Source organism: Triticum dicoccoides, chromosome 5B, assembly GCF_002162155.2.
Source record: "Triticum dicoccoides isolate Atlit2015 ecotype Zavitan chromosome 5B, WEW_v2.0, whole genome shotgun sequence".
Taxonomy (NCBI): Eukaryota; Viridiplantae; Streptophyta; class Magnoliopsida; order Poales; family Poaceae; genus Triticum; species Triticum dicoccoides.
In genome coordinates this window covers 71,043,865-71,067,080 of record NC_041389.1, presented here as the reverse complement: position 1 = coordinate 71,067,080, position 23,216 = coordinate 71,043,865, and the positions used below count along the sequence as shown (strand labels likewise).

The window sequence follows — 23,216 nt, the reverse complement described above, 5'->3', positions numbered from 1 at the left end:
ACTGCCCTTGAGATTTATAGTGAAGCAACTAGACAAACGTTGAACTATGACAAGTGTTCTATATTACTCCCTCCGTCCCATAATATAAGAGCGTTTTTTACACTAGATCTTATATTATGGGACAGAGGGAGTATTTGGTAAATCATGCCTGGAGTTTAAACAGGAGGAACTGCGAGGTGCCCTGAATGTGTCAAATATGGTTTTTGAAGAAAAGTATTTAGGGCTCCCAACACCAGATGGCCGTATGTCGAAGGATCGGTTCCAAAATCTCCAAATGAGCTTGACGAAACGGCTAATTTAGTGGGGAGATGGTCATGCTAATTGGTATGTTAGCAAACCATAATAGTTTAATTAGCTGCCCCCTCTATTCCTGGCCATCGTATGGACGAGGGCTCCTCTCCCTCTGCTCTGCTGTCCGGAAAGGTATATATACTGATATTAGGAATTGAAAATGCTTGGGCTTGCTTTATTCTCTCTTTTCAGTCCTTCTATTCCCTCATCCGGAATGGAGAGGGATGTTGTTGTAGGGGCTTCGCACAACCAGGCAGGGAGGTGCTCATCAAATCGATTGCACAAGCCTTACCCACATACATAATGGGAGTATTCAAACTACCATTCTCTGTGTGAGATGAGCTCACAAGAATGGTTAGAAGTTTTTACCGGGGTCAGTGAATGGAAAGAGGAAGGTACACTGGCGGTCTTGGGAAAAGTTGATGCAGCCAAAAAGCAAAGGGGGCGCTGGGTTCAGGGATTATTTCGGATATTACCCAGAGGGAAAGCTGGAGGATACAGTGTTTAGTGGAAATGCATCTTCTTCGTGGCAGGCGATTAGCCATGGCCTTGATCTGTTGAAAAAAGGGCTTCTGTGGAGAGTTGGAAACAGGCATAATATTAGAATTTGGCGTGATAATTGGATTCCAAGACCATACTCGTTCAAACCAATAACAAACCAAGGCACTTGTAGGATCCGGTTTGTAAAGGACCTACTGAATCCAAATGGTTCTTGGAACTATGATTTAGTGCAGCAGTATTTCCTTCCAGCAGATGTTATGGAGATCGCCAAGATTAGAGCGTCTCCGAGGCAGGAGGAGGATATCATCGCTTGGGGGCCAGGTAAACACGGGGTTTTTTCGGTGAAAAGTGCATGTGATTTTGCTTTCGAGGAGCTGTATCGAAGCTCTGCGACGAGGTCCAGCTCGTCTCCTGACGGTTAACGGAAGGGATGGCAACTGATTTGGAAGTGTGACATTCCTCCCACAGTCTGGAACTTTGCTTGGAGAGTGGCAGTGGATTCATTACCCACATGGCAAAACAAACATAAACGGGGGTTGGAAACTGATGGTTTATGCCCAATTTGCTCTACTGAAGTAGAAGACAATTTCCACCCCTTCTTCCGGTGCCCTCTAGCTCGGGAGTTATGACACACAACGGCGGATGTCTGGATCCTACCAGATATCCCAACGATATTATGCATGGGCAAAGAATGGCTACTTCATGCACTGGATCCTTTACCTGAAGTCGAAAAAGCAATGCTCCTGATGACCTTATGGCGTATTTGGTTTGTCCGGAATGAGGTAGTCCATCACAAGCCCCCGCCACTGGGTGAGACGTCAAAAAGATACCTGGTGAGCTATCTTGACTCCATTTTAGGACTCAAATTTGATTTGCAAATGGATCATGGCAAGGGTAAAAAAACCACAATATTCCATCGGTGAACACCACAAAACCGGTTCTGTCCGGGCGTTGGAAGAAGCCAGATGTTGGCTGGGTCAAATTGAACACTGATGGTTCGTTCAGTACAGATGGTGGTGCTAGTGCAGGAATGGTACTCAGGGACGATAGGGGCGCGATCATCTTCTCATGGTGTCGAGCTCTGTTTTCATGCAGAGAAGCACTAGAGGCGGAGCTATGCGCGTGCATGGAAGGCCTATCTCTATCAATCTAGCGTTCAGAGCTCCCAATTATCATCCAGATGGACTCCATGGTGGCCTTGAAGATGCTTCAAGCTCAGGATGTGGACAGATCCTTATATTCAGCCATTCTTAGAGAGATTCACTATTTAATGACTCTTCGTAGAACTTGTATTACTTTTGTTGATCGATCTCAAAATAAGGTTAGCGACAGTTTAGCATCATTTGCGAGGGTTGAAGGAAGAACTATGACTTGGCTTGGGTCAGGACCTTCAATTTCCTTAGAGTTAGCCCTCGCTGATTGTAATTTCAATGATTCTGAGTAATACAAGTTATCTACCCGCAAAAAAAGCAAATATGAATTTATGCCAACACTATAACTGAATTTAAGAAAAAGGGGTTTCCCCCCACTTTATATTATAAAGCATACCACCAAGGATCCAATGCAACAATGTCAAGTACAATAAGTCATAGAATCATGCTGGGGGCACAGCAAGACAAGCCCCAAATAAAACTAAGAAGAGAAGCTAATCTGGCTCAGGAGGGGGAGGAGGAGGCAGCAGGGGAGGAGCAAAAGACGATGCCGAGGCACGAAGACCCGCCATGATGTTGTCGATGATGCCTTGGTCGCTCCGCTTACTAAGCGGTCTCCAGAGCTGCAAGAAGCCACACATTTTGTAGATCACATCAGTCACACGAGACGGAATCACACGTTCGATGACTAATTTATTGCGGGTACACCAAAGGGACCAGGAAAGGGTACCTAGCGCGACCCAAATAGGGGCGCGCCTAGTCCAGGGGAGCCTAAATGCCTCCCCAAACAGATCCGAAAGATTGTCATGGCACCACGTGCCCCTAACCACTTCCCGGAAGCAACTCCATAAGAACTGGGCTGCCGGGCACCGGAAGAAGATGTGGTTGCAATCTTCCGGTACCAAACAAATGGGGTAGAGACCATCCCCAGGTCCATTACACTTACGAACCTCTGTGCCTGAGGGGAGGCGACCTCTAACCCATTGCCATAGAAATATACTGATCTTTAGGGGGAGTTTGATCTCCCAAAGCACCGTGAGCTCCACTGGACCAGGAGTAGGCACAATCGCCTGGTATAGAGATCTAGTTCGAAAATCTACCGCTTGGCTCGAGGTGCCAAGAGAGCGAATCCTGTTCCAGAGAAGGAGGGTGAAGGGCGATGCACTCAAGTAACTCATCCCATTGCGCGAGTTCGACCGCCTCGAAGGTCCGGCGGAAGGCAATCACGCCTAGGTTCTCTAGGGCCGCGGCCATAGAGATCTATGGGCGAACACAGATAGAGAATAACGCAAAAAAACGATCTGCAAAGGGGTGGGCGCCCGCCCATCTATCCAGCGAAAAAAGTGTGGCAGCCCTGGAGCTTATCTGGATGGAAGTCCCAATGCGCAGAACCGGTAACAAAGAGATCACCAATTGCCAGAATTGGGAACCTCCAGACCTAGAGGCAAACGCTAATGGTTGCCCGCGAAGGTACTTCCCACGAATAATCTGAAGCCACAGGCCACCCTCCTCAGTCTGGATCCGCCAAAGCCATTTGGACAGGAGGGCAATATTCATTCGCTTGAAAGAAATGACCCCCAAGCCTCCCTGTTCCTTAGGTTTGCAGATCTCAGACCATTTTACCTTATGGTACTTTTGCTTATTGTTCTCGCCCGCCCAAAAGAAACGGGAGAGAAATTTGGTAACTTCCTGATGGAGGGATTCGTGTAGGCTATAGAATCCCATGATATACATCACTAAGCTAATAAGGGAGGAGTTCATTAGAATCACTCGAGCGGCTTTGGAAAGCCATCTCCCTTGCCAAGGCTCCATTCTAGGTTGGAGCTTGGCGATTATTGGACGGAAATCCTTCTCCAGGAGTCATGCGTCACTAAGGGGCATGCCAAGGTAGGTCATCGGGAAGGACCCCAAGCGGCAGTTCAAACGGTTGGCAATCCGCTGGGCCTCCCCTTGGGAATATCCCAGGACCATTACTTCGCTCTTGGCAAAGTTTATTTTGAGGCCCGACATTTCCTGGAAGCAGAGGAGGAGGAATTTGAGGTTCTGAATATCTTCATCCGATCCTTCCACCATCATAATGGTGTCATCCGCATATTGGAGGTGGGTCAAACCCCCAGGGGTCACCAAATGAGGGCAGACCCCCCCTAATGTGACCCGCGCGCTTGGCCAAGTCCAGAATCGAGGCGAGCGCATCAACCACAAGGTTGAGAAATGGGGAGATCGGGTCTCCCTGGCGGACCCCTTGACCAGTCGTGAAGTAAGGTCCAACCTCCCCATTGATGTCAACAGCCGTCCGGCCACTCGTAACTAATTGCATCACCCGGGCCACCCAATGGGGGTCAAACCACGTTTCAGCAACACTTCCCGAAGGAAGGAGCAGTGAACAGTATCATAGGCTTTGTGGAAATCGATCTTGAAAAACACCGCACGGAGGTGTTTACTCTTAACCTCATGGATAATCTCATGGAGGGCAAGGATCCCATCTAAGATATATCTCCCTTTCGTGAAGGCCGACTGGTTCGGATGATGAATCCGGGGAGCAATAAGGGCCGCCCTAGTAGCGTACCCTTTGACGAGAATCCGAAATATCACATTGAGGACTGTGATAGGACGGAATTGTCTAATGTCCGCCGCTCCCGGCACCTTGGGAATCAAGGAGATAATCTCGTAGTTAAGTCGAGACATGTCTAGGGTGCCCCTAGAAAACTCGCTGAAAAGATCAAGGATGATATCCTTGACCATCGGCCAGAAGGCCTGGAAAAAGCGAACCGGCAAGCCATCGGGGCCTGGGGCCGACGTCGGGTTCATAGCTTTGACAAAGGTCTCCACTTCCGCAGCATCGAAGGGGGCCAGCAGGGTCGCATTTTCCACGAGGGAAATCTGTTGGTCGCGCAACCAGATGTGGTCGGCAAGGGCGACACCATTCCGCGGACGACCCTGAAATAGTGACTTGTAAAAGTCGTTAACTAGCAAGCGGATAGCCTGAGGGTCTTGAAACAACTGTCCACCCTCCCAAAGGAGGGGGATGGAACAACGTCGCCTACGGCCATTAGCGATGGCCTGGAAGTAAGCAGTGTTGGCGTCCCCGAATAGCACCCAGTTAATGGAGCCACGTTGGCGCCAAAACTCTTCCTCCTTGGAGTAAATCTCCATAAGGGAGTCCTCCAAATTATATCTATGCATCCATTACTCTGCGGAGATCCCTGCGATATCTGCACGGAGGTCAAGGTCCCGAATCTCCTTGAGGAGGGAGGCCTTCTGAATACGAAGATCTCGCCCAATGTTCACCCCCATCCCGTCATAAACTGTCGGGATCGTTTGGACAAATGATGCCATTCATTGAGGATCGACATCTGCCTATGGGGCTCGACGCGAGCCGAGACCCAGTGGGTCTGGACGGCTTCCACAAAGCCTGGTTGCCGGAGCCAGAAGTTCTCGAAATAGAACCGCGGGGGAGGGCGCGGTCGTTCATCCATAGAAGCTAATAGGAGAGGAACATGGTCAGATCCAATACGGGTAATAGCCTGGAGAGAGGCCAAAGGGAACCAAAGTTCCCAGTTGGGGGAGATAAACACCCGATCAAGCACGCTAAGGGGGAAACCTGTCGATTAGTCCAGGTAAATCACGCCCCGACCCTGTCTAGCTCAAGAAGACCCAGATCCGCGACCCAGTCATTGAAACGACGCATCTCGGCCAAGTCCACCCGTGAGTTATTCTTCTCCTCGGCAGATCGAAGGAGGTTGAAGTCGCCTCCAACCACGATCGGGAGGGTCGCGGAGGAGATATTGGCATGAAGCTCCGCCAAGAAGGCGGCGGATCGACTGTGATCGGCCCGGCCATAGACCACTATGATCTCCCATTTGAAGTTCACGTCGCATTCCCAGACTTCCATACTAACAAAGTGGGCTCCACGGTCCATGGAGCCCACCTCAAAGGTGGCATCCTTCACTCCTAAAAGGATGCCATCGGAGTGACCTGTCACCCCACTAGATGGCAACCAGCGCCAGGCGAAAAGGTGTCTGCTAAGACGCTCAAGTTCCACTAGAGAGAACTCAGTGCGCATTGTCTCTTGGATCGCCACCACATCTATGGCTTCCTCACGCATGTATTCTATGAGCTGCCTATGGCAGCCATCATGGCCAAAGCCCTGCAGGTTCCAAAAAAGAGCGCACATGGTCACTCGTCTAACGGGTCCTCCCTGGACCCAACAGTGGAAGCAACGCTAAGAGCACGGCATAATTGAGCAGTACAAGACCGAGTCCGGCCACGAACCTCACCTGGGTCGGCCTCAGGGTGGACACGACCACGGGGACGACGAGGTGGAGGGGTGGGGGCTCGTGAGCCCTAATGGCTGCGAGGTGGCCCTCCGGGATCTCTTTTGCCTGGAGGGACGCAAGCTGCTCAAGGGCCGGGCCCTTCTCGCCATGGAACACAATAGCTGAATCAGCCGCTACCTTGGCAAGGTGACCAAGGGGAACCCCAGCAAGAGTGTAAAAAGATGCATCACAGAAATCATCGGAATCAGAACAAGGGGCCTGGGAGGCAGACGGACTTGTGTCAAGGTTGCGGATGGCGGCACGTCGCGAAGCCTTCTCCACCGTGTTCGGGGACGCCCCAGAAAGTCCCGACGCCGCCCCAAGCCTGGCACTCTTTCGGGTAGATGAAACCGGAGTAGAGGCCGAACAAGGACGGCCCCGGGACCTGGGGAGCCTGGAGGACGGGGGAGGAGGCGGAGCCACGGGCGACTCCGGAGGCGACGACACCGAGAAGTCCTCCTGGCCTGGCATCGGGGACACCAGCCGCGGGGAGGACGGAGGACGAACCTCCATGCTACCCCGGCTGACCTCGCTCTCCTCCTCCTCAGATACGGACAACAGAGGAAGGAAAGGTGGAGGGAGAGTGGCGCCAGGGGGGAGGGTGGCGGCCTCGTCGAGCATGGCCGCAATCGCCGCGATGTCCTCACACTCGTTCGCAGGATCGGCGTCGAAGGAGCCGTGACCCACATTGCGAGTGGTCGAGGGGTGGGAGGAGCCAGCGGGAGGACCATCATCCTCAGGATCAGTTGAGTCATCGTCGGAGGCCTCAGAGCGGGGAGAGCGGCGATGAGGACCTCGGGGGGAGCCCGGAGCATCAGTCCCCCCCATCTGATCCTGGAGCAGCGCCACCTCCCGCCTCCGGGTTGAGGGGATCAGTGGGAGTCCCACCCTCAACGGAGACGTGCAGGTCGTAACCAACGCCATTGAAGAACATGCGGATCGTCGTCTTGAGCTTGGAGGGGTCAGGGGATTTGATCTGCATCCGCACAGCCGGGCCCTTGGGCAGAGAGGCACTGTCAACCGCCACAAACTTGCCCAGGAGGCGGGACAAGCCACGGAGGACACCCTCGTCGCGAGCAGGAGTGGGGAGCCCACGAATCTGCACCCAAACCGTGGACAGGGTGGCCACAGCGAGAGGGTCCACCGAAGGGACCGAGATGCAGACTGAAAGCTGGTTGAGGGCGAGCGTGAGTCTGGCGCTGTGGGTGCCATACCGAAGGCTGACGGGGTCGGGGAAGATCATCGAGAACTCCCGGTCTGAGATCGGGGTGACCTCGCAATCCCAGTCCGGGTTGAACAGGTGGTGAAGCTCGTCGGAGATGATGGCCGGGGATGCCGTCTTGCCGTCCAAGACCGGGATGAGAGCGGACATGGGCGGAGCGGCCCGGGTCTCGGGGAGGTCCATCTGGAAGAAGCCCAGATCGTCAAGCGCGTAACCGAACAGCCCAAGCGCCCCAATGGGCTGGTGGTCGGGGCAAAGCGCGGCGGGATGGTCCGTCTTCGAGCAGCGGAAGCAGGCCAGGGGCTGAGTGCAATCCACCTGGCAGTGCCCGTCCACCCCGCAATTGAAGCACATAGCCGCCGACACAGCGGGTGGAGGGACAGCCGGCGCTGGCGGGTGGGTGACTGAGGAGGCCGGACCACCCAGCTGAGATTGCGCTCCCCGCTTCTTCTTCTTCTTAGCAAACACTCCACGACCATTGCGGTTGTTGCCGTTGTTGGGGCCGGCCGGAGGGAACTGGGCCTGGCGGCGGGGAGGGTCATAGCGCCGGGGCGGGGAGGCCTCAGAACGACCAGACCGGGGCGGCGACCGGGATCGATGGGGAGAAGGGCGATCCCGATCCCGGCCGCGGCCACGCCAAGACGAGGGGGAGCGCTCCCGGGGACGGGCCGCGCGCCAGTCAGCGCCCTCGGACAGCGCCGCGTCCTTGCCGCGCACCAGAGCATCCCGAAGTTCGGCCTCCCGGCGCAATCCCTCCGGGACGGCCGAGAGGCCACATCACGGCCCGGCGCATGGCGCTTTGGGCGCGGCTCGCCGTCACCGGCATCGCGAGCCATTGGGGGATGGCAGATGGAGGCGGGGGCAGGAGCACGAGAAGCTGGCGTCGGAGAGAGCGACGCAGGGGAGGAAGAGAAGGCGAGGTGGGGTGGCGGCGAGGGAGATGCGGGACGGGGCTGGGACGAGAGGCCAGCGCCCCGCGAGAACCCTAAAGAGGATGGCTGGGTTGGGCCGGGGGAGGGAAGAGATCCGCTCGGCCCAGCTTGGGCCGACCCAACCAAGGAAGGCCAGGGAGAGGGGAGGAGCGCCCCCGACACGGCCGACCCACAAGGCCCACATCAGCCCAGCCCACCACACGGGAGCGCGTGGGGGAGGGAAGGGTTTCCACCCGCGGACGCAGCGCTGCCGGCACCGACAGAGGGCACGGCACGGCCGCGACCGGCCGTTTCAGAATTTCAACATGATCAATCAAGTTTGTCCACTCTAGGGTGTTTGAAATACCAAAGCATTGTTTTTTATGTGAATGTTTCCAATTAAATTGCTAAAAGGCTGATTTTGAAATGGATTAAAAAAATCCTTAAATATTTGTTTTATGGCGCACCTTGCCTTCATGGTTACAGTGGTGACTTTTATTGAATTTTAACTCCAACATATTAAGCTTGTCAAAAATTTAGTTTGTTAAGGTATCAAGATCCAAATAAAATCCACAAGATGTGAATAAAGATTATGCTTTACAGTACTCCCAATTTTTAATCTTGATTATACATAGTGATAGTCAGGGCATCAAGATACATAATGTTACAGATCTATCCCCTTAAAAATAATCTCATCCTGACATTCCTAGGCTAAGAGAAGGGGAAACCATCCTCATCTCATCTTCACGTTTTGAGGTGACTTCTTTTTTGATGTGGCTGCTCCACTGAACCTAAAGGTACTTGATGGTTGTAGAGCGGGAATCGGTTCTCTCGTAGACATTGGGCTTGTGTGGGACTTTTCTTTTTTTGAACTTGGCTTGTGTGGGACTTGGAGTTGGAAGAATTTGTGCTACTGGAACACATGGAATACGTCAAGCACATCGGACAACTCTGAATGTTTTCAATTCAGGAGCAACCATCCTGACCGTACATGCTGTAATCGGACGGCTCCTGTAAAACGCATTCGTGCCGGGGCAGGGCAAAGCAAAAACCTCTGTCCCTTCCTCGTCAGACACCCGAAAACGAAATGCAGCCTAGGCCCGCCGCCGCCCCGCTCTCCGCTCCCGCCCCTCCCAACGATTCCGCCGCCGCCGCCGCCGTAGTCTCTATCCTCAGCGACGCGGACCCCGACAACCGCCTCCGCGCGTCCGGCATCAGCCCGGACCCCGCCCTGTTCCCGCACCTCCGCCAGTCGCTCACCACCCTCCCCGAGTCCGCGTTCCCCGCGCTCGCCCGCTGGGCCGGCTCCGCCGCCGCCGTCTCCCTCCTCGCCTCCCGCGGCCTCTTCGCCGCATCCTGGCGCCTCCTCCTCCTCCAGTCGCCTTCATCCCCGCCCCCTCCCCTTGCCGCCTTCGCTCCGCTCGTCCGCCGCTACGCCCGCCTCGGCCGCTCCTCGGCGGCTCTCCGCGCATTCCACTTCCTCCGCCGCAACCCCGACCGCTACACGGTCGATGGCGACGGCGCCCCCGCCGCGACCTCCCTCCTAAACATGGCTGTCGGGGCGCTCTGCAAGGAGGGCCACCCGCGCCCGGCCGCGAAACTCGTCGAGCGGTGCCGGCGCGAGGGGGAGCTGGCGCCCGATGAACGGACCTACAACATGCTCCTCGATGGCTGGTCCAGCGCCCGCCGGCTGGACAAGGTCGGGAAGCTCTGGGCTGAGATGCGCGTGGCCGGCGTGCGCCCGACGGTGGTCTCCTACGGGACTCTCATCAAGGCGGTTTGTCGGATGCAGCAGCCGGACCAGGCACTGTCTCTCCTCGACGAGATGCGGAAGGAGCGGATCGAGGCGAATCTGGTTACCTGCAACCCCATCGTGCATGCCCTCGCTCATGCCGGCCGATTTCGGGACGCATACAACCTGCTCGAGAAATTTCCTCTCTACGGGGTGGCCCCTAATATCTCAACATTCAACTCGCTCGTGTTGGCTTACTGCAAATATGGAGACCTTGCCGGGGCAAGCGGTGTGCTCAAGGCCATGATGGGGAGGGGCATCTTGCCAACTGCAAAAACGTACAATTACTTCTTCGTGTTCTTTGCCAAGACCGGGAATGTTGAGCTGGGGATGAATCTTTATAACAAGATGGTCAACAATGGTTATGCGCCGGACCAGACCACTTACAACCTCCTGGTCAAGATGTTGTGCGAGGCTAATCGGCTTGAATTAGTGGTGCAGATGATAAAGGAGATGAAGGTTAATGGCTTTGAGTCTGATCTGGCAACAAGCACCATGCTGATACATTTGCTTTGCCGAAGCCATCGGTTTGACGAAGCATGTGCTGAGTTTGAGGACATGTTTCGTAGAGGGCACGTGCCCCAGTATATCACTTACAGGATGCTTATGAAAGAGCTCAAGCGGCTGGGTTTGGTTCAACTGGAAGAGAAGTTGACCGACCTAATGCGCTCAGTACCACATTCTACAAAGTTGCCTGGCAGCTACAGGGAAAAGGAAGGCGACAATGCTAAAGAAAAGAGAAAATTAATATTGGAGAAAGCTCAGGCTGTTTCCAATGTTCTGAAGGAGTGTAAAGATCTGAAGGAGTTGCACAAGCTAAAAGATGATGAAGAAACTGATGTCCAGGTTGCAGATAGGATAGTAGCCAACATTAGAAAAAGAGTATATGGGGGTGTCTCTAGGTTAGCCTCTCCACCTCCTTGAACATCGAGTTGGCAAAATCAAATCATGAAGATTTACTGGATGATCAGGGATTTAGAAGTTGATCACCTAACCAATTTATATTTCACATGGTTGATTGCCCTTTGGGATGTTCAAGAAGCAAGAAGAGATTGTAACCTCTAATCCTGTTTGGTTCTTTTTGTGGATTGGATATCCTCCATGAGAAATTCACAGAACAGAAGCAGTGGACATGCATGAATTAATTTAGTGCTTAAGATGTGGGATGGAACACACAAGCCTTCTCCATATATGTAAGTAATATTTACATCCTTTTGTTGTGCTCCATTGCCATGACTTCTTCGTGATGTCAGTGTTGAATAACCTGGGCCTGTTAGATCACCCAGCTAATCAAGTCTTAGATGTTGTGCTTAATTATGCATATGTGATGTACTTCTGATTCTTGTAGTTAAAGATTACTTTGTTCAGTTTTGGATTGATTTAATGATGCCAGTGATGGGCCTCTTTGATTTAATGGATTTTCATATGAATTTTGAAGGATTAGAAATTTTAGGACAGTATCACATAGGATTTTTTTTCTGAAGGATTCCATTGCTTACTTTGGTAATTTTGGATGAGGTTGTGGTGCTAGCTAAGAACTCGTTGCTGCAAGGGATTTTTGTTCAAATTCTGGAGGATTAATCCTTGGGAATTTCACGTGGTAAATGCATTGAGCTCCTGATAAATTTAGTAATAAACTATTTTTTCGAACCAAGCAGGAGGACTGCCTGTGAATAAATAGATAGAAAGAAAAGGGGAAGAAACCCCATACGAAGTCTGAGCACAAACGACCTCCATGGCTCCATCCTGAAAACAACTCAAACAAAACAGTGCCCTGAAAATAACTACTACTACTAACAACAACCCAAGAAGAAGAGCAGCTGCATAGCAAGGCAGATGGAGAAACGGCAGACCACCAAAATGACCCTGAAGAAAGATCGACTAGGAAGTTGGAGGGACAGCAGTCAATCGAAACGACCCTGAAGGAACGTTGATTGGGACTGAAACAACATGGAGCTGGCTCTGCTGAATCAAGACCCACTATCCCACATCCACAGGCGCAAAGAATTGTGAATACTTGCTGTAGCCCATAGCAAGCGTCCACTCTGATTTTCTATAGAGCTCATTGCCCTGCGGTGCCAGGCGGCACGTAGTCGCATCAACAAACTTTCTTCAGACTTTTCATTGTACATTCACATTGGAACACATAGATAAATTGCTCGCTGTCAATTGCAACTAAAGGTCTAAGAATTATCTTTTTATATGTATTTAATAAAATAACTGAAATGTATAACTACATTGAGTCAGCAATTGCATGTTCTAACTGCATAACCAGCCACTAAAGAACGTGTGAGACACCTAGGATCAGCACAGAAGGATTGCTTATCAAGTTCAGGCAACACAATGATACAGATGTAAGTAGTGCTTTCATTGACCTGCATTTTTTGTTCAGGCTCCTGAAGTTCATCTTATCTTTGATTAAAAAAAAACTATGCCTCCTTATCTTCCGTTCTACTAAGAGATGCGTTATTCTGCCCTGCATTTTGTATTGTTCTTGCCCTGCTTTTGGTTTAGTTTGCCCAAGATCGTTTTATTCTGTTCCACAATTAAGTTTTATGATGTAAGCATTTTTGTTTCTACTTCGATAGTTTTACTCATAATCTTTCTGGTTTGATATTTAGGTTTTTAGGTGGGTTATCAATATCTCGTGTTATATCTATTTTTGGGATCATCCTTAACGAAGATGGAGAACTCTTAATTGAAAGAAGGATGTCTCTTTTATAGGATACCTCTACTAGGAACTTTACAGATTGAGGTATAATATTCTGCAAATTTGTTTCGTGTACTATGACCCATGATTATATTTTTGCCATGCATTTGTTTCATTTATATATGCAGAAATATGTTTTTCATACAATATCCCAATATATTCCTAACAAACCGTTCCCTTTTTATTTTCTTCGCATGACACATGGTTCTAATCAATTTAGGAATAGATACATGTGGTTCTGGAGACATGTATATAGGAGAAGCATATATATATATACATACACTTTTCCTAATATATGCTTTTATCAAGCAGCATGAGAAGTGGAGAACTGATAAACAAGGTACAGAACTTTGAACTGAAATCGCTAGTTCCCCAGACCCCAGAGTCTTCTGCCTAGTTTGGCATCACTAAAGGGATAGTGACTGGGGCAAAAACTAATATTTTTGACACTGACTGGGGCAAATACTATACATGATGTATGCCGAAAATAAGCCGGCTGAGGAACACCCCTCATATGACATTTGGCATTACCCAAGCTCCAAATTATGTATCTGCCTCGGACAGATTCTACTTCATCATCTCCAGCAAAATATAAAGTATGGCGTGCATAAGCTTAATCTTGGTCAGGTAGGTTCACAAGTATAATCTAATCACAGTTAGAAATGAGAGCAAGACAGAGAAGTTACCTTTGTTAGGATCCCAAGCACCAGCGCCTCCCATGCTGGCCGGCTGACCGTCGTCCATGGCTTCCAGGTTTGTCATCCTTGTCCTCGCCGTTGTTGCATCTCTCGGCGTCGGCGCCGCTGCCGCAGTTGGCAAGCAGGACAAGTTCCTGGCTCCAGTGCATCCTTCCTGCTCGACCACTGGCAACTACACCGATGGCAGCCAGTTCAAGAAGAACCTCGACGAGCTCCTCGCCGCCCTCCCCGCGGCCGCCAGCAGGAACGACGGGTTCTACATCGGCACTGCGGGGGACTCGGGATCTCCCGACCAGGTCTTCACCCTCATCATGTGCTATGCCGACCACGACGCGGCGGAGTGCCTGGAATGCCTCACCGGAGCGCCGGCGGGGATCATGGCCTTGTGCCCTGGCAGCCGGGACATGCGCGCGGCATACGATGCGTGCATACTCCGGTACTCCCCGGTGTCGCCCTTTGCATCCACGGCCGACCTCGACATCCCTTTCTACGTGAAGTACACCGCTCCCATCCCAGTCGATCCGGTGGCCATGGCCAGGGCGTGGCTTCCGCTCATGGCCGACCTCACGGGACAGGCCGCTGGGTCGCCGGCGCGGGCAGCAAGTGGGAGCACGCCATACGATGCTTCGTGGCGGGTGTTCGGGCTGGCGCAGTGCACGAGGAACCTCAACGCGAGCGAGTGCAGCCGGTGCCTCTCCTCCTTGGTCGGCAAACTGCCGGAGCTGTTCCAGAACGAGACCGGTGGCGCCGTCAAGGCATACAGCTGCTACGTGCACTACCAGATCGGCCCCTTTGAGATAACCCTTCCACCTGCATCAGAACCACCGCCGCCGTCGTCTCCAAAGCCCGGAGGTCAGTCTTTGCAGGTTTGGGGTAGCCTTCTTTCACATAAATATCCAATGAGATATTAATCTCTATTGTTCTTGGAATTCTGTGACAGAAGCATCGTCTTCTTCAAGAACAAGGCTCCTGATCGGCAGCTCCATTGGTGCCGTCTCGTTCTTGATCATTCTGGTTGGTGTCTTGGCCTGTCTCCTTCTCCGACGACGGCAAAAGCACCCAATCACTGCCAATAAGCAGGCAAAGGGGCAAGAGCCGGAAGATGGCAAATTTTCCGACGGCGACGACCCAGCCATGGAAGACGACTTCGAGAAAGGGACTGGGCCCAAGCGATTTCGCTACGGTGAGCTGGCCATCGCCACTGACAACTTCTCCGACGAGAAGAAGCTCGGGGAAGGAGGTTTCGGCTCCGTGTACAGAGGATACCTCGAGGAGTCGAACCTCGAGGTGGCCATCAAGAGAGTCTCCAAAGGCTCCAAGCAAGGGAAGAAAGAGTATGCTTCCGAGGTGACGATTATAAGCAGGCTCCGGCACCGAAACCTGGTGCAGCTTATTGGCTGGTGCCATGGCGGTGGTGAGCTGCTCCTTGTCTACGAGCTGATGCCCAAGGGCAGCCTTGACACGCACCTCTACGGCGGCAAGAACGCAGACGTGCTGCCATGGCCGGTCAGGCATGAGATCGTGCTTGGGCTGGGCTCTGCCCTCCTGTATCTTCACCAAGAGTGGGAGCAGTGCGTCCTGCACAGAGACATCAAGCCAAGCAACATCATGCTGGACGCCTCCTTTGCTGCCAAGCTCGGCGACTTCGGCCTTGCCAGGCTTGTCGACCACGGCCGGGGCTCACACACGACTGTGCTCGCCGGCACGATGGGGTACATGGATCCAGAGTGCATGACCACCGGTTGTACCAGCGCCGAGTCGGACGTGTACAGCTTGGGAGTTGTCCTCCTCGAGATTGCCTGCGCCAGGCGGCCTCTGGCAGTGGCAGAAGAGGAGCAGATGGTCCACCTGGCTCAGCGGGTCTGGGCATCATACGGCGTGGGAAGGGTTCTTGATGCCGCTGACGCGCGGCTGGAGGGGGAGTTTGACGGCGATGAGATGGAGCGCGTGATGGTCGTCGGGCTCTGGTGCGCGCACCCAGACCGGAGCCTCAGGCCGTCCATCAGGCAGGCCGTCGGTGTGCTGCGGCGCGAGCAGCCTCTGCCGACCCTCCCGGAGAGGATGCCGGTGGCAACTTTCTTGTACGTGCCCCTACTGGTTGATGGTTCAAGTTCCACGTTGTCTACTGGTGTCACCGGCGCTGGCGGCAGTGGCAGCAGCGGAACTGACACGACGGCGGAGAAGTCGGAGAAGTCGATGTCGATGCGAAGCAACACGGTAGTGGATGGACAAATCACTGGACGCTAAATGTTGTAAGGGGACAAATTAATACGCTCAGTTTGCTAACACGAAGTAATTTGTTAATTATCCTAATTTCTGATCATTCCATTATAATTGAGCTATTGTGATACAGTAGTAAATAACGGTCTCATTAAATTCAGTTAATCATCAGAACTGATTATACTTTCTTTGCAGTTTCTTTCATTATCTACCCGCAAATGGTGATTCTGTGTCATCCATTAAGAAACTCATATTTATGTGGGGAAATTTTTGTGTCGGTAGCTGCATGTACTATATTGGTGCTATACAGTATCACCTGATGGCGTTTTTTTTCTGGATAGTGGAGGGTGCACTATGCTTTTATAGGCCGGTTTTTGCTGATTGATTTAAGAAATAATTGGCCGATCAAAATCGTAAACCAAATCCATAATTGAATACCTCAATTGAATTGAAGAGCTTCAAAACTAGGGGACAATAGTGAATTAAAATAAATGAATGGGAGAGCTCCTTAAGAAATTGTCGACCCGGTCAAAATCGGGTGACTCAATTTTAAATTGAAGATTTCGATTAAAAATTAGGAAGCATAGAGAGTTTTGAGAAAGTGTTGACCCGGTCAAAATCGAGTGCTCCAATTTCAAATGGAGACATCAATTGATTGTGAGTCCTTTAAAGTTAGGGAGCCTAGTGTTATATAGGATATGACAGTGTGGATCGCAATGATGTAGAAGCCGAGGGAGATTATTCTTTTTCTAAAAACCGATGAAACTGACATATGATATGCCACTTGTCATCACAAAAGGGGTATGTTACTCCTTGACTAGTGATTTCACCTTTTTTTAGGTCAAGTATATTTATTTGTTGAAGTATAATCAATGTAGGCCGTCAAAAAGAAGAGAAAAACAGTGTTAAAATTGAACCTCGCTTTAAACTGAGCTGCGACCCGGACATGGGCTCCGCTTGTTCGGTGAACGAACCCACTTGAGTTGCCTTCTTTATTATTTCCGTGTCCCACTTCGCTTCCGGCTGGACCTCCTCGACCGAGCGCTGCCGTGGTCCACTTCTTCACTGGCCGCCGGCTACGAACCCGCACCTCCCAGACCGAGCGACTGCTCCGAATGGCTTCGGTGGAGGCGCCGGCGGCGAGGCCGATTCTGTACTCATACTGGCGCAGTTCCTGCTCCCACTGCGTCCGCATCGCGCTCAACCGCGTGCTGCTCGCTCTTCCCCCTCCCCCATATCTGATTCTGGTCTCACTCCACCCTCGTCGTTCCTCTGATTACGTCGAGTAAACTGGATCATGACTTTCCTGCAGGTATCGATTATGAGTACAAGGCGGTGAACCTCCTCAAGGGCGAGCAGTCTGATCCCGGTACCCACCGTCTGCTTGCTTCCCGTCCTCACTCCTCTGCACTTGCGTCAGTTGTTTGTTTGGTACTAGTAGTAGTAAAGATATACGCACCTACCACTCACTAGGTTCATATATCTTGCTTTGTGGGTGGCAGAGTTCATGAAGCTTAATCCTATGAAGTTCGTCCCTGCCTTGGTCGACGGCGACACAGTGATTGGTGACTCGTACGCAATAGCATTGGCAAGTGCTTGCTGACATATCATCACTCTGGCCCAGGGTCTCCAAATTGTGTATTCCTTCCTCCTACGCAGTACCATTCGCTTGTTAACCGCTTGCTTCCTTGTGACTTTACAGTATTTGGAGGACAAGTACCCTCAGCGTCCTCTTTTGCCCCAAGACCTTAAAAAGAAGGCCCTGAATATCCAGGTAACTAATGATAACCTTTTACTCACCATGGTCAGCAGAAGTATTTCATGCTTTACTCAGTAGTACTTTGTGTGTGGAGTCAATCGTGTAGTCAATCGTCTAATTGTTATTCTCTCTTTGATCTAGTTTTTCAAATCATTATACAGTTTGCTTACAGGTTAGTTAGTATTCTATTTTATCCGACCCGCCAAAAAATTCATCCTCGAATTCATGTTATCAAAGCATAGCACAAAGTACACAGTAAATAAAAAGCAAGACAGTTTCTGAATCTATTTTATCTGACCTGCTCTGAGCAAACGAAACGTATATATAATCAGGTCCAAGTATAATCTACAAAATACTTTTACCGTATATGTTCAACTTTTTCTTCGGTTACCAATTCATAATACTAATGTGGATGTTCCTCTACTAACTTTTATCGCAGATAGCAAGCATCGTGTGCTCTGGTATTCAACCTCTTCACAATCTCACCTTGGTGGTAAGTACCGACTATGCATTACTAAGCATATGACGACCACTGTGTGTTCTATGTCTAAAATCTGATTGCCAGTGCACCTGAGGCCCATAGAGGGACGGGTACCCATGTGTGCTGTGCAATACTAGTTGATTCTATATTTAGACAGCTTATGCTTATAAATTGCACAGATGCTTAACTTGTTGTTTTGTTTTATTGCTCATTTGTCTACAGAGATTTATCGAGCAAAAGGTTGGAACAGGGGAGAGCATCCCGTGGGTCCAACAACAGATTGATAGAGGTTTCACAGGTTGTCTTCACAGACATGTCCCTCCTTTCTTGGTTATTACTGCTATATTTGCAGCATTACTTCCATCCAGAAAAATTGCTTTGGAAATACCGCTCACCAAGTAATTCAGTGATCTTGCATGTTTTGAGAAACTCGCATTATTTCCTTTAGAACTTCCTTTCCTGCATTTACACTTGGTATTTCGCTGCCTCTGTCTGCTTTCTCATTATGCAACCATGTGCTCACTTTCATCCCCAACGGTTCAGCTGTTGAGAACATGATCAAAGGCTGTGCTGGGAAGTTTGCTATGGGAGATGAAGTCCAACTGGTTCGTATGCTACCCTACGATTTTCTATCTCTTTCTTTTTTTCTGTCGAACAACCAAAGAACATCATTATTTGGAATGAATTTTCTCCGCAGTAGATTCGTTTATGTTGTATTAATAGGTGTCCCTTTTCCCTTGAAAGTAACTGTAGTCTAGTCCCTCCCCTGAAATGAAATAGAATTCATATTTCAACAATCATCCTGCAACAACTATCACTGCAAGTGTAAACTACCCTGAGTCGACTCAGCTAAGTAGCTAACTGCCACATCCTCTTTACATGCAGGCAGATGTATTCCTTGCACCCCAGATTTTTGCTGCGGTGACTCGTTATCAGATTGACATGGTACTGCATTTTCACTTACTATCAAGTCCACAACTATACTTGTAACTATCTTTGATGAACTAACAGAACATGATTGCGCTTGCCGCAGTCGAACTATCCCACGCTCGCGAGGCTCCACGATCAGTATATGACACACCCTGCATTTGAAGCTGCGCTCCCTGACCGGCAGCCGGATGCCCCTTCCTCTGCCTAGACATAGGCCGGGGGTGAATCAGTAGTTCTCACTCCTTTGTCTGTACCTGTGTCCTGTCCCGTTACTTCAAACTCTGTAACAATAAGCACAGAAGTTCCTGAACGAAGTGTAAAGTGGCTACTGTAGTCTGTATCAAAACAATGAAATAATTGTGATCACTAGTCTTTGGATATCTGGATTTACGTGAAGTAGCAACAAGATGAAACATCAGTGGCTTACATTTCAATTGTCACTTCTTAAGAAAAAAGGACAATTCCATTTCTACCCCTAACTTGAACTCACTACTCATATTTACCCCTAATTTTTAGACCTACTTAATTTTGCCCAGATTCCGTTGTGTGGTGTTATAGAAATAGCCCTGAGGGATGTTTCGTTCAGATCTTCTCTACACTATGAGCTATCTACATCATAAGCTTCTCGACATTCCTCTGTAGCTGCCGGTGCTTTCTGTTAGGCGATGGACCCGGTCAGCATTGGAGTTAGCGCTGGAGCGTTCCACGCTCCAGCCCACGATCGCCACGATCCCATGATCGCTCTCTACGCCCGCTATATGTATCTTCCCTTGTACTCTTTGTAGGCAACAAGATTCCAATCACAACACTGGAGTAGCTGGCGGTGTCTACGTGCGCGCGTGGAGTAGCTGGCGCTGGTGGGTCTGGTGCAGGGGTTGTGGCAGCATCTGCATGGGTGGGAGAAGTGGCGGTGGTTGGGAGAGGTGCGGGAGCCCGATCGACGTGAACAGCGCCATGCACAGCATGCACGTTGATCGTAGAGAGTCTGGGCGGGGACGGAGAAGTAGTGGAGATAGGAGAAGAAATATTTGGCGGATGGTGGTGGGCGAACGGAAAAACCGACTCATCGAAAACAACGTGACGCGAGAGAATCACTCTGCTAGTAGGAAGATGAAGACAGCGGTAGCCACGGTGGTCGTCCGAATAGCCGAGGAAAATGCAGGGAAGCGAGCGTGGGTCAAGTTTGTGGTTGGTGGTGGCAGACAGATTGGGAAAACACAGACATCCGAATACACGGAGATCAGTGTAGGTGGGTGGGGTGAGAAAGAGGGACTCGTAGGGAGAGGTTTTGGGGCAGGATTTGGTAGGTCGTATGTTGAGGAGGAAAGTTGCATGGCGAAGAGACTCTACCCACTACTGGGGCGGCATGGAAGCGTGGATGAGAAGAGTACGAAGGATATCATTGATGCTACGAAGAGATCGTTCGGCTTTACCGTTTTGGGGAGAAGTATATGGGCAGGAAAAAACGAAGAAGAACGCCGTGTTGAAGAAAGAAATCGCGGTTGCGTGCATTGTTGAATTCACGTCCATTGTCACATTGGAGGAAACGAATGGGGAGAGAAAAATGCGTGTAAACATATTTTTGAAAGTTAACAAACAGGGTGTGTACATCTGATTTGGCACGAAGGGGGAAAGTCCACATATAATGCGAGTAGTCGTCCACAATTACAAGATAAAACCTAAAACCAGAAACACTAGGGACAGATGATTGCCAGAGATCACAGTGCAACAACTCGAAAGGAAAGGAACTAGAGGTAGTAGACATGCTAAAAGGCAGCCGAACGTGCTTGCCCATTTGGCAAGACTAACATAGAGCAGAATCATGAGCTTCTCGGACGTGAGGAAGCTGAAACTCTGCGCAGGAGGGCAGTGGTGGTGGCGTTGTTAGGATGACCCAGCCGGCGAGGCCACAGGGAGACGGAAGCGACCAGTGCATGGATAGTTGGTGAAGACGAGCCACCGGGAACATTGTACAAGTCGCCGGAGCTATTGAACCGCGCGATCACCTCCTTGCTGCGAAGATCCTTCACAGAGACACCCAAGGGATCAAATTCAACGGAAACGAGGTTGTCTATAGTGAAACGTCGAACAGATATCAAATTCTTGACGAGGGCAGGGGCAACAAGCACTTCGCGCAACGATAAAGAGGGGGAAAGTGAAGTAGACCCAATGCATGAAACAGGAACAGAAGAGCCATCTCCTACGGTGATTGAGGGGAAAATGGAGGGATGAAGAGAGGACAAAGAAGAACTAGATGCAGACATGTGCGAGGAAGCGCCAGAATCAAAGATCCATTCCGTACCTGGGTCCTGAGTGGTAAGTGAGTTCATGGCGGCAATGAAAGCAGCCTGGTCCCATGTCGGAGCAGTTGGTGTAGTAGTGGGAGTAGCAGAAGGTGGCGCCGACGCGCGCGGATCCCATGGTGAAGTGGAGGGAGCCGCCGGAGACGCCTGGTCCCACGGTGAAGGAGAGGGAGCGCAGTAGTGGTACGATGGTGAAGCAGCAGGTGGCGGCGCAGCCTGGTACAGCGGCACATACGCAGTGTAGGCGTGCGGAGGAGGCCGCGCGCCGAGGAGACCCGGGGAGCCGAGCTGAGGACGCATGCCCGGGGTCCAACTACCGCTGTAAGCCGGAGGAGCATCGAACGGAGAAGGCGCAGACCACGGCATGGGCCATGCTTGGACGAGGCCGGTCCAGGGATCATGCGGAGGCCGCCACGGCGCCGGAGTGTTGGTGGAGACCGGGGGAGCCGCAGCGGCAGGTGTTGGCGGAGGAGGAGGCACCGGGGAAGAGCCTGAAGACGATCCCGGTGCGCGCTGCTGCGGAGGGCGGTAGATGGGATTCTTGCCCTTGTAATTCGGACTCGGGCGCCACCCAGGCGGCGGCTGTGATGAAGACGCCCCCGGAGACTGTGCGGAAGTCGGAGGAGATGCTGCAGCGGGACGTGGGGTGGCGTGGAAGAGGCGGGGTGCCCCGGCCTTGCGCGCCTGGTTCTGCTCCTCCATCTGAAGCATGGAGCGGGCCTCGGCGAAGGTCGGGAGAGGACGAAGGAGGGGGATCAGAGTCGCCTGCTGAGCAAAGCGATCATCAAGACCGCCCATCAAGGCGTGAAGAAGCGACCGATCGGCCACCACCTCCCCCAGCTCGCGAAGCTCGTCGCCAATGGCCTTGATCCGCTGACAGAAGACGCCCACGGGGCGATCGCCCTGCGTGATCGTGCGGAGCTCCGTGTTGAGGGCGGAAATGCGGGCGTCGCGGTTGTCCTGAAAAAGTCAACGCAGCTCAAGCCAGATATCGCGGGCGGTGGCGCCGTCCATGACGACGAGGTTGAAGAGCTCCGTCGAGATGCGCGTGTAGAGCCATTGAATAATGGCGAGGTCATCTTTGATCCATGCGGGATCGCGAGGATCGGGAGGAAGATCTCCGGATATGTGATGGAGAAGAGAGCATCGCCCAAGATGAATCTCAAACAGATGGCGCCAGTGATAGTAGTTGTGGCTATTAAGATCGAGAACAATGGGGATGAAGGGTGTGATATCGGTGATGGTGTCGCTAAAGGAGATGGGAGAAGGAAGAACCAGGGTAGAGGAGACTGGAGCAGGGGCGGGTGGCGTAGTCATCGGCAGGGAAGAGTTCGGCAGTCTGCGGAGGAAGGAAGGGGAGGAGGATTCCGCGGCCTGCCGATGTTTGTCATGGTGGGGAAAGGAAAGGTGGATCGATATCTGATACCATGTAAAACTGTTGTGATTGGAATCTTGTTGCCTACAAAGAGTACAAGGGAAGATACATATAGCGGGCGTAGAGAGCGATCATGGGATCGTGGCGATCGTGGGCTGGAGCGTGGAACGCTCCAGCGCTAACTCCAATGCTGACCGGGTCCATCGCCTAACACTTTCCATTCTTTTGTAGCATGCTCGAGCATCTGTATGGATGGTGGTTCCTGTTTTTTGGTGTCTAGGTTTTTAGAGAGAATAGAGGGGTGTGAGAGCATCTGCATGGATGGTGGTTCCTGTTTTTTGGTGTTTATGTTTTTAGAGAGAATAGAGGGGTGTGACAGAAGAATGGAAAACACTGGCAGCTACGGAGGAACGTCGTGAAGCTTAGAAAGCAAACAAGACCTGACGAAAACGTCGTTTAGGGGTATTCTTTATACTTAAGAAGTTCATCCCCACTCGAAAATCTCTTTTGGAGGCCGGTTTTGAAAAATTCAAAATTCATAGTTTTGCATTTCAAA

At 51.4% G+C, this 23,216-nt stretch overlaps 3 protein-coding genes across 4 annotated transcripts; all 3 read left to right on the top strand.

The window, feature by feature from the left end:
• The first annotated feature begins 9,454 nt into the window (after positions 1-9,454).
• LOC119307425 (pentatricopeptide repeat-containing protein At5g11310, mitochondrial-like) lies at positions 9,455-13,739 on the top strand. Its single transcript, XM_037583501.1, has 3 exons — positions 9,455-11,377; positions 12,806-12,939; positions 13,648-13,739. The coding sequence occupies exon 1, from the start codon at positions 9,480-9,482 to the stop codon at positions 11,106-11,108; it is 1,629 nt and encodes a 542-aa protein (XP_037439398.1). The 5' UTR covers positions 9,455-9,479; the 3' UTR covers positions 11,109-11,377; positions 12,806-12,939; positions 13,648-13,739.
• Positions 13,216-15,952, top strand: LOC119307424 (L-type lectin-domain containing receptor kinase IX.1-like). Its single transcript, XM_037583500.1, has 2 exons — positions 13,216-14,444; positions 14,533-15,952. The coding sequence occupies exons 1-2, from the start codon at positions 13,637-13,639 to the stop codon at positions 15,837-15,839; spliced, it is 2,115 nt and encodes a 704-aa protein (XP_037439397.1). The 5' UTR covers positions 13,216-13,636; the 3' UTR covers positions 15,840-15,952.
• An 851-nt stretch (positions 15,953-16,803) lies between these two features.
• Positions 16,804-19,408, top strand: LOC119307423 (glutathione S-transferase zeta class-like). 2 transcript variants are annotated; one of them, XM_037583499.1, is made up of 9 exons: positions 16,804-17,018; positions 17,125-17,181; positions 17,315-17,400; positions 17,515-17,586; positions 18,011-18,064; positions 18,275-18,350; positions 18,596-18,657; positions 18,938-18,997; positions 19,064-19,408. In XM_037583499.1, exons 1-9 carry the CDS (start codon positions 16,928-16,930, stop codon positions 19,142-19,144), a joined length of 639 nt encoding a protein of 212 aa, XP_037439396.1. In that variant the 5' UTR covers positions 16,804-16,927; the 3' UTR covers positions 19,145-19,408. The 2 variants fall into 2 exon arrangements, with proteins under 2 accessions (XP_037439396.1, XP_037439395.1); XM_037583498.1 differs by having other exon boundaries at positions 16,809-17,018; positions 19,086-19,408.
• The last annotated feature ends 3,808 nt before the right edge of the window (positions 19,409-23,216 follow it).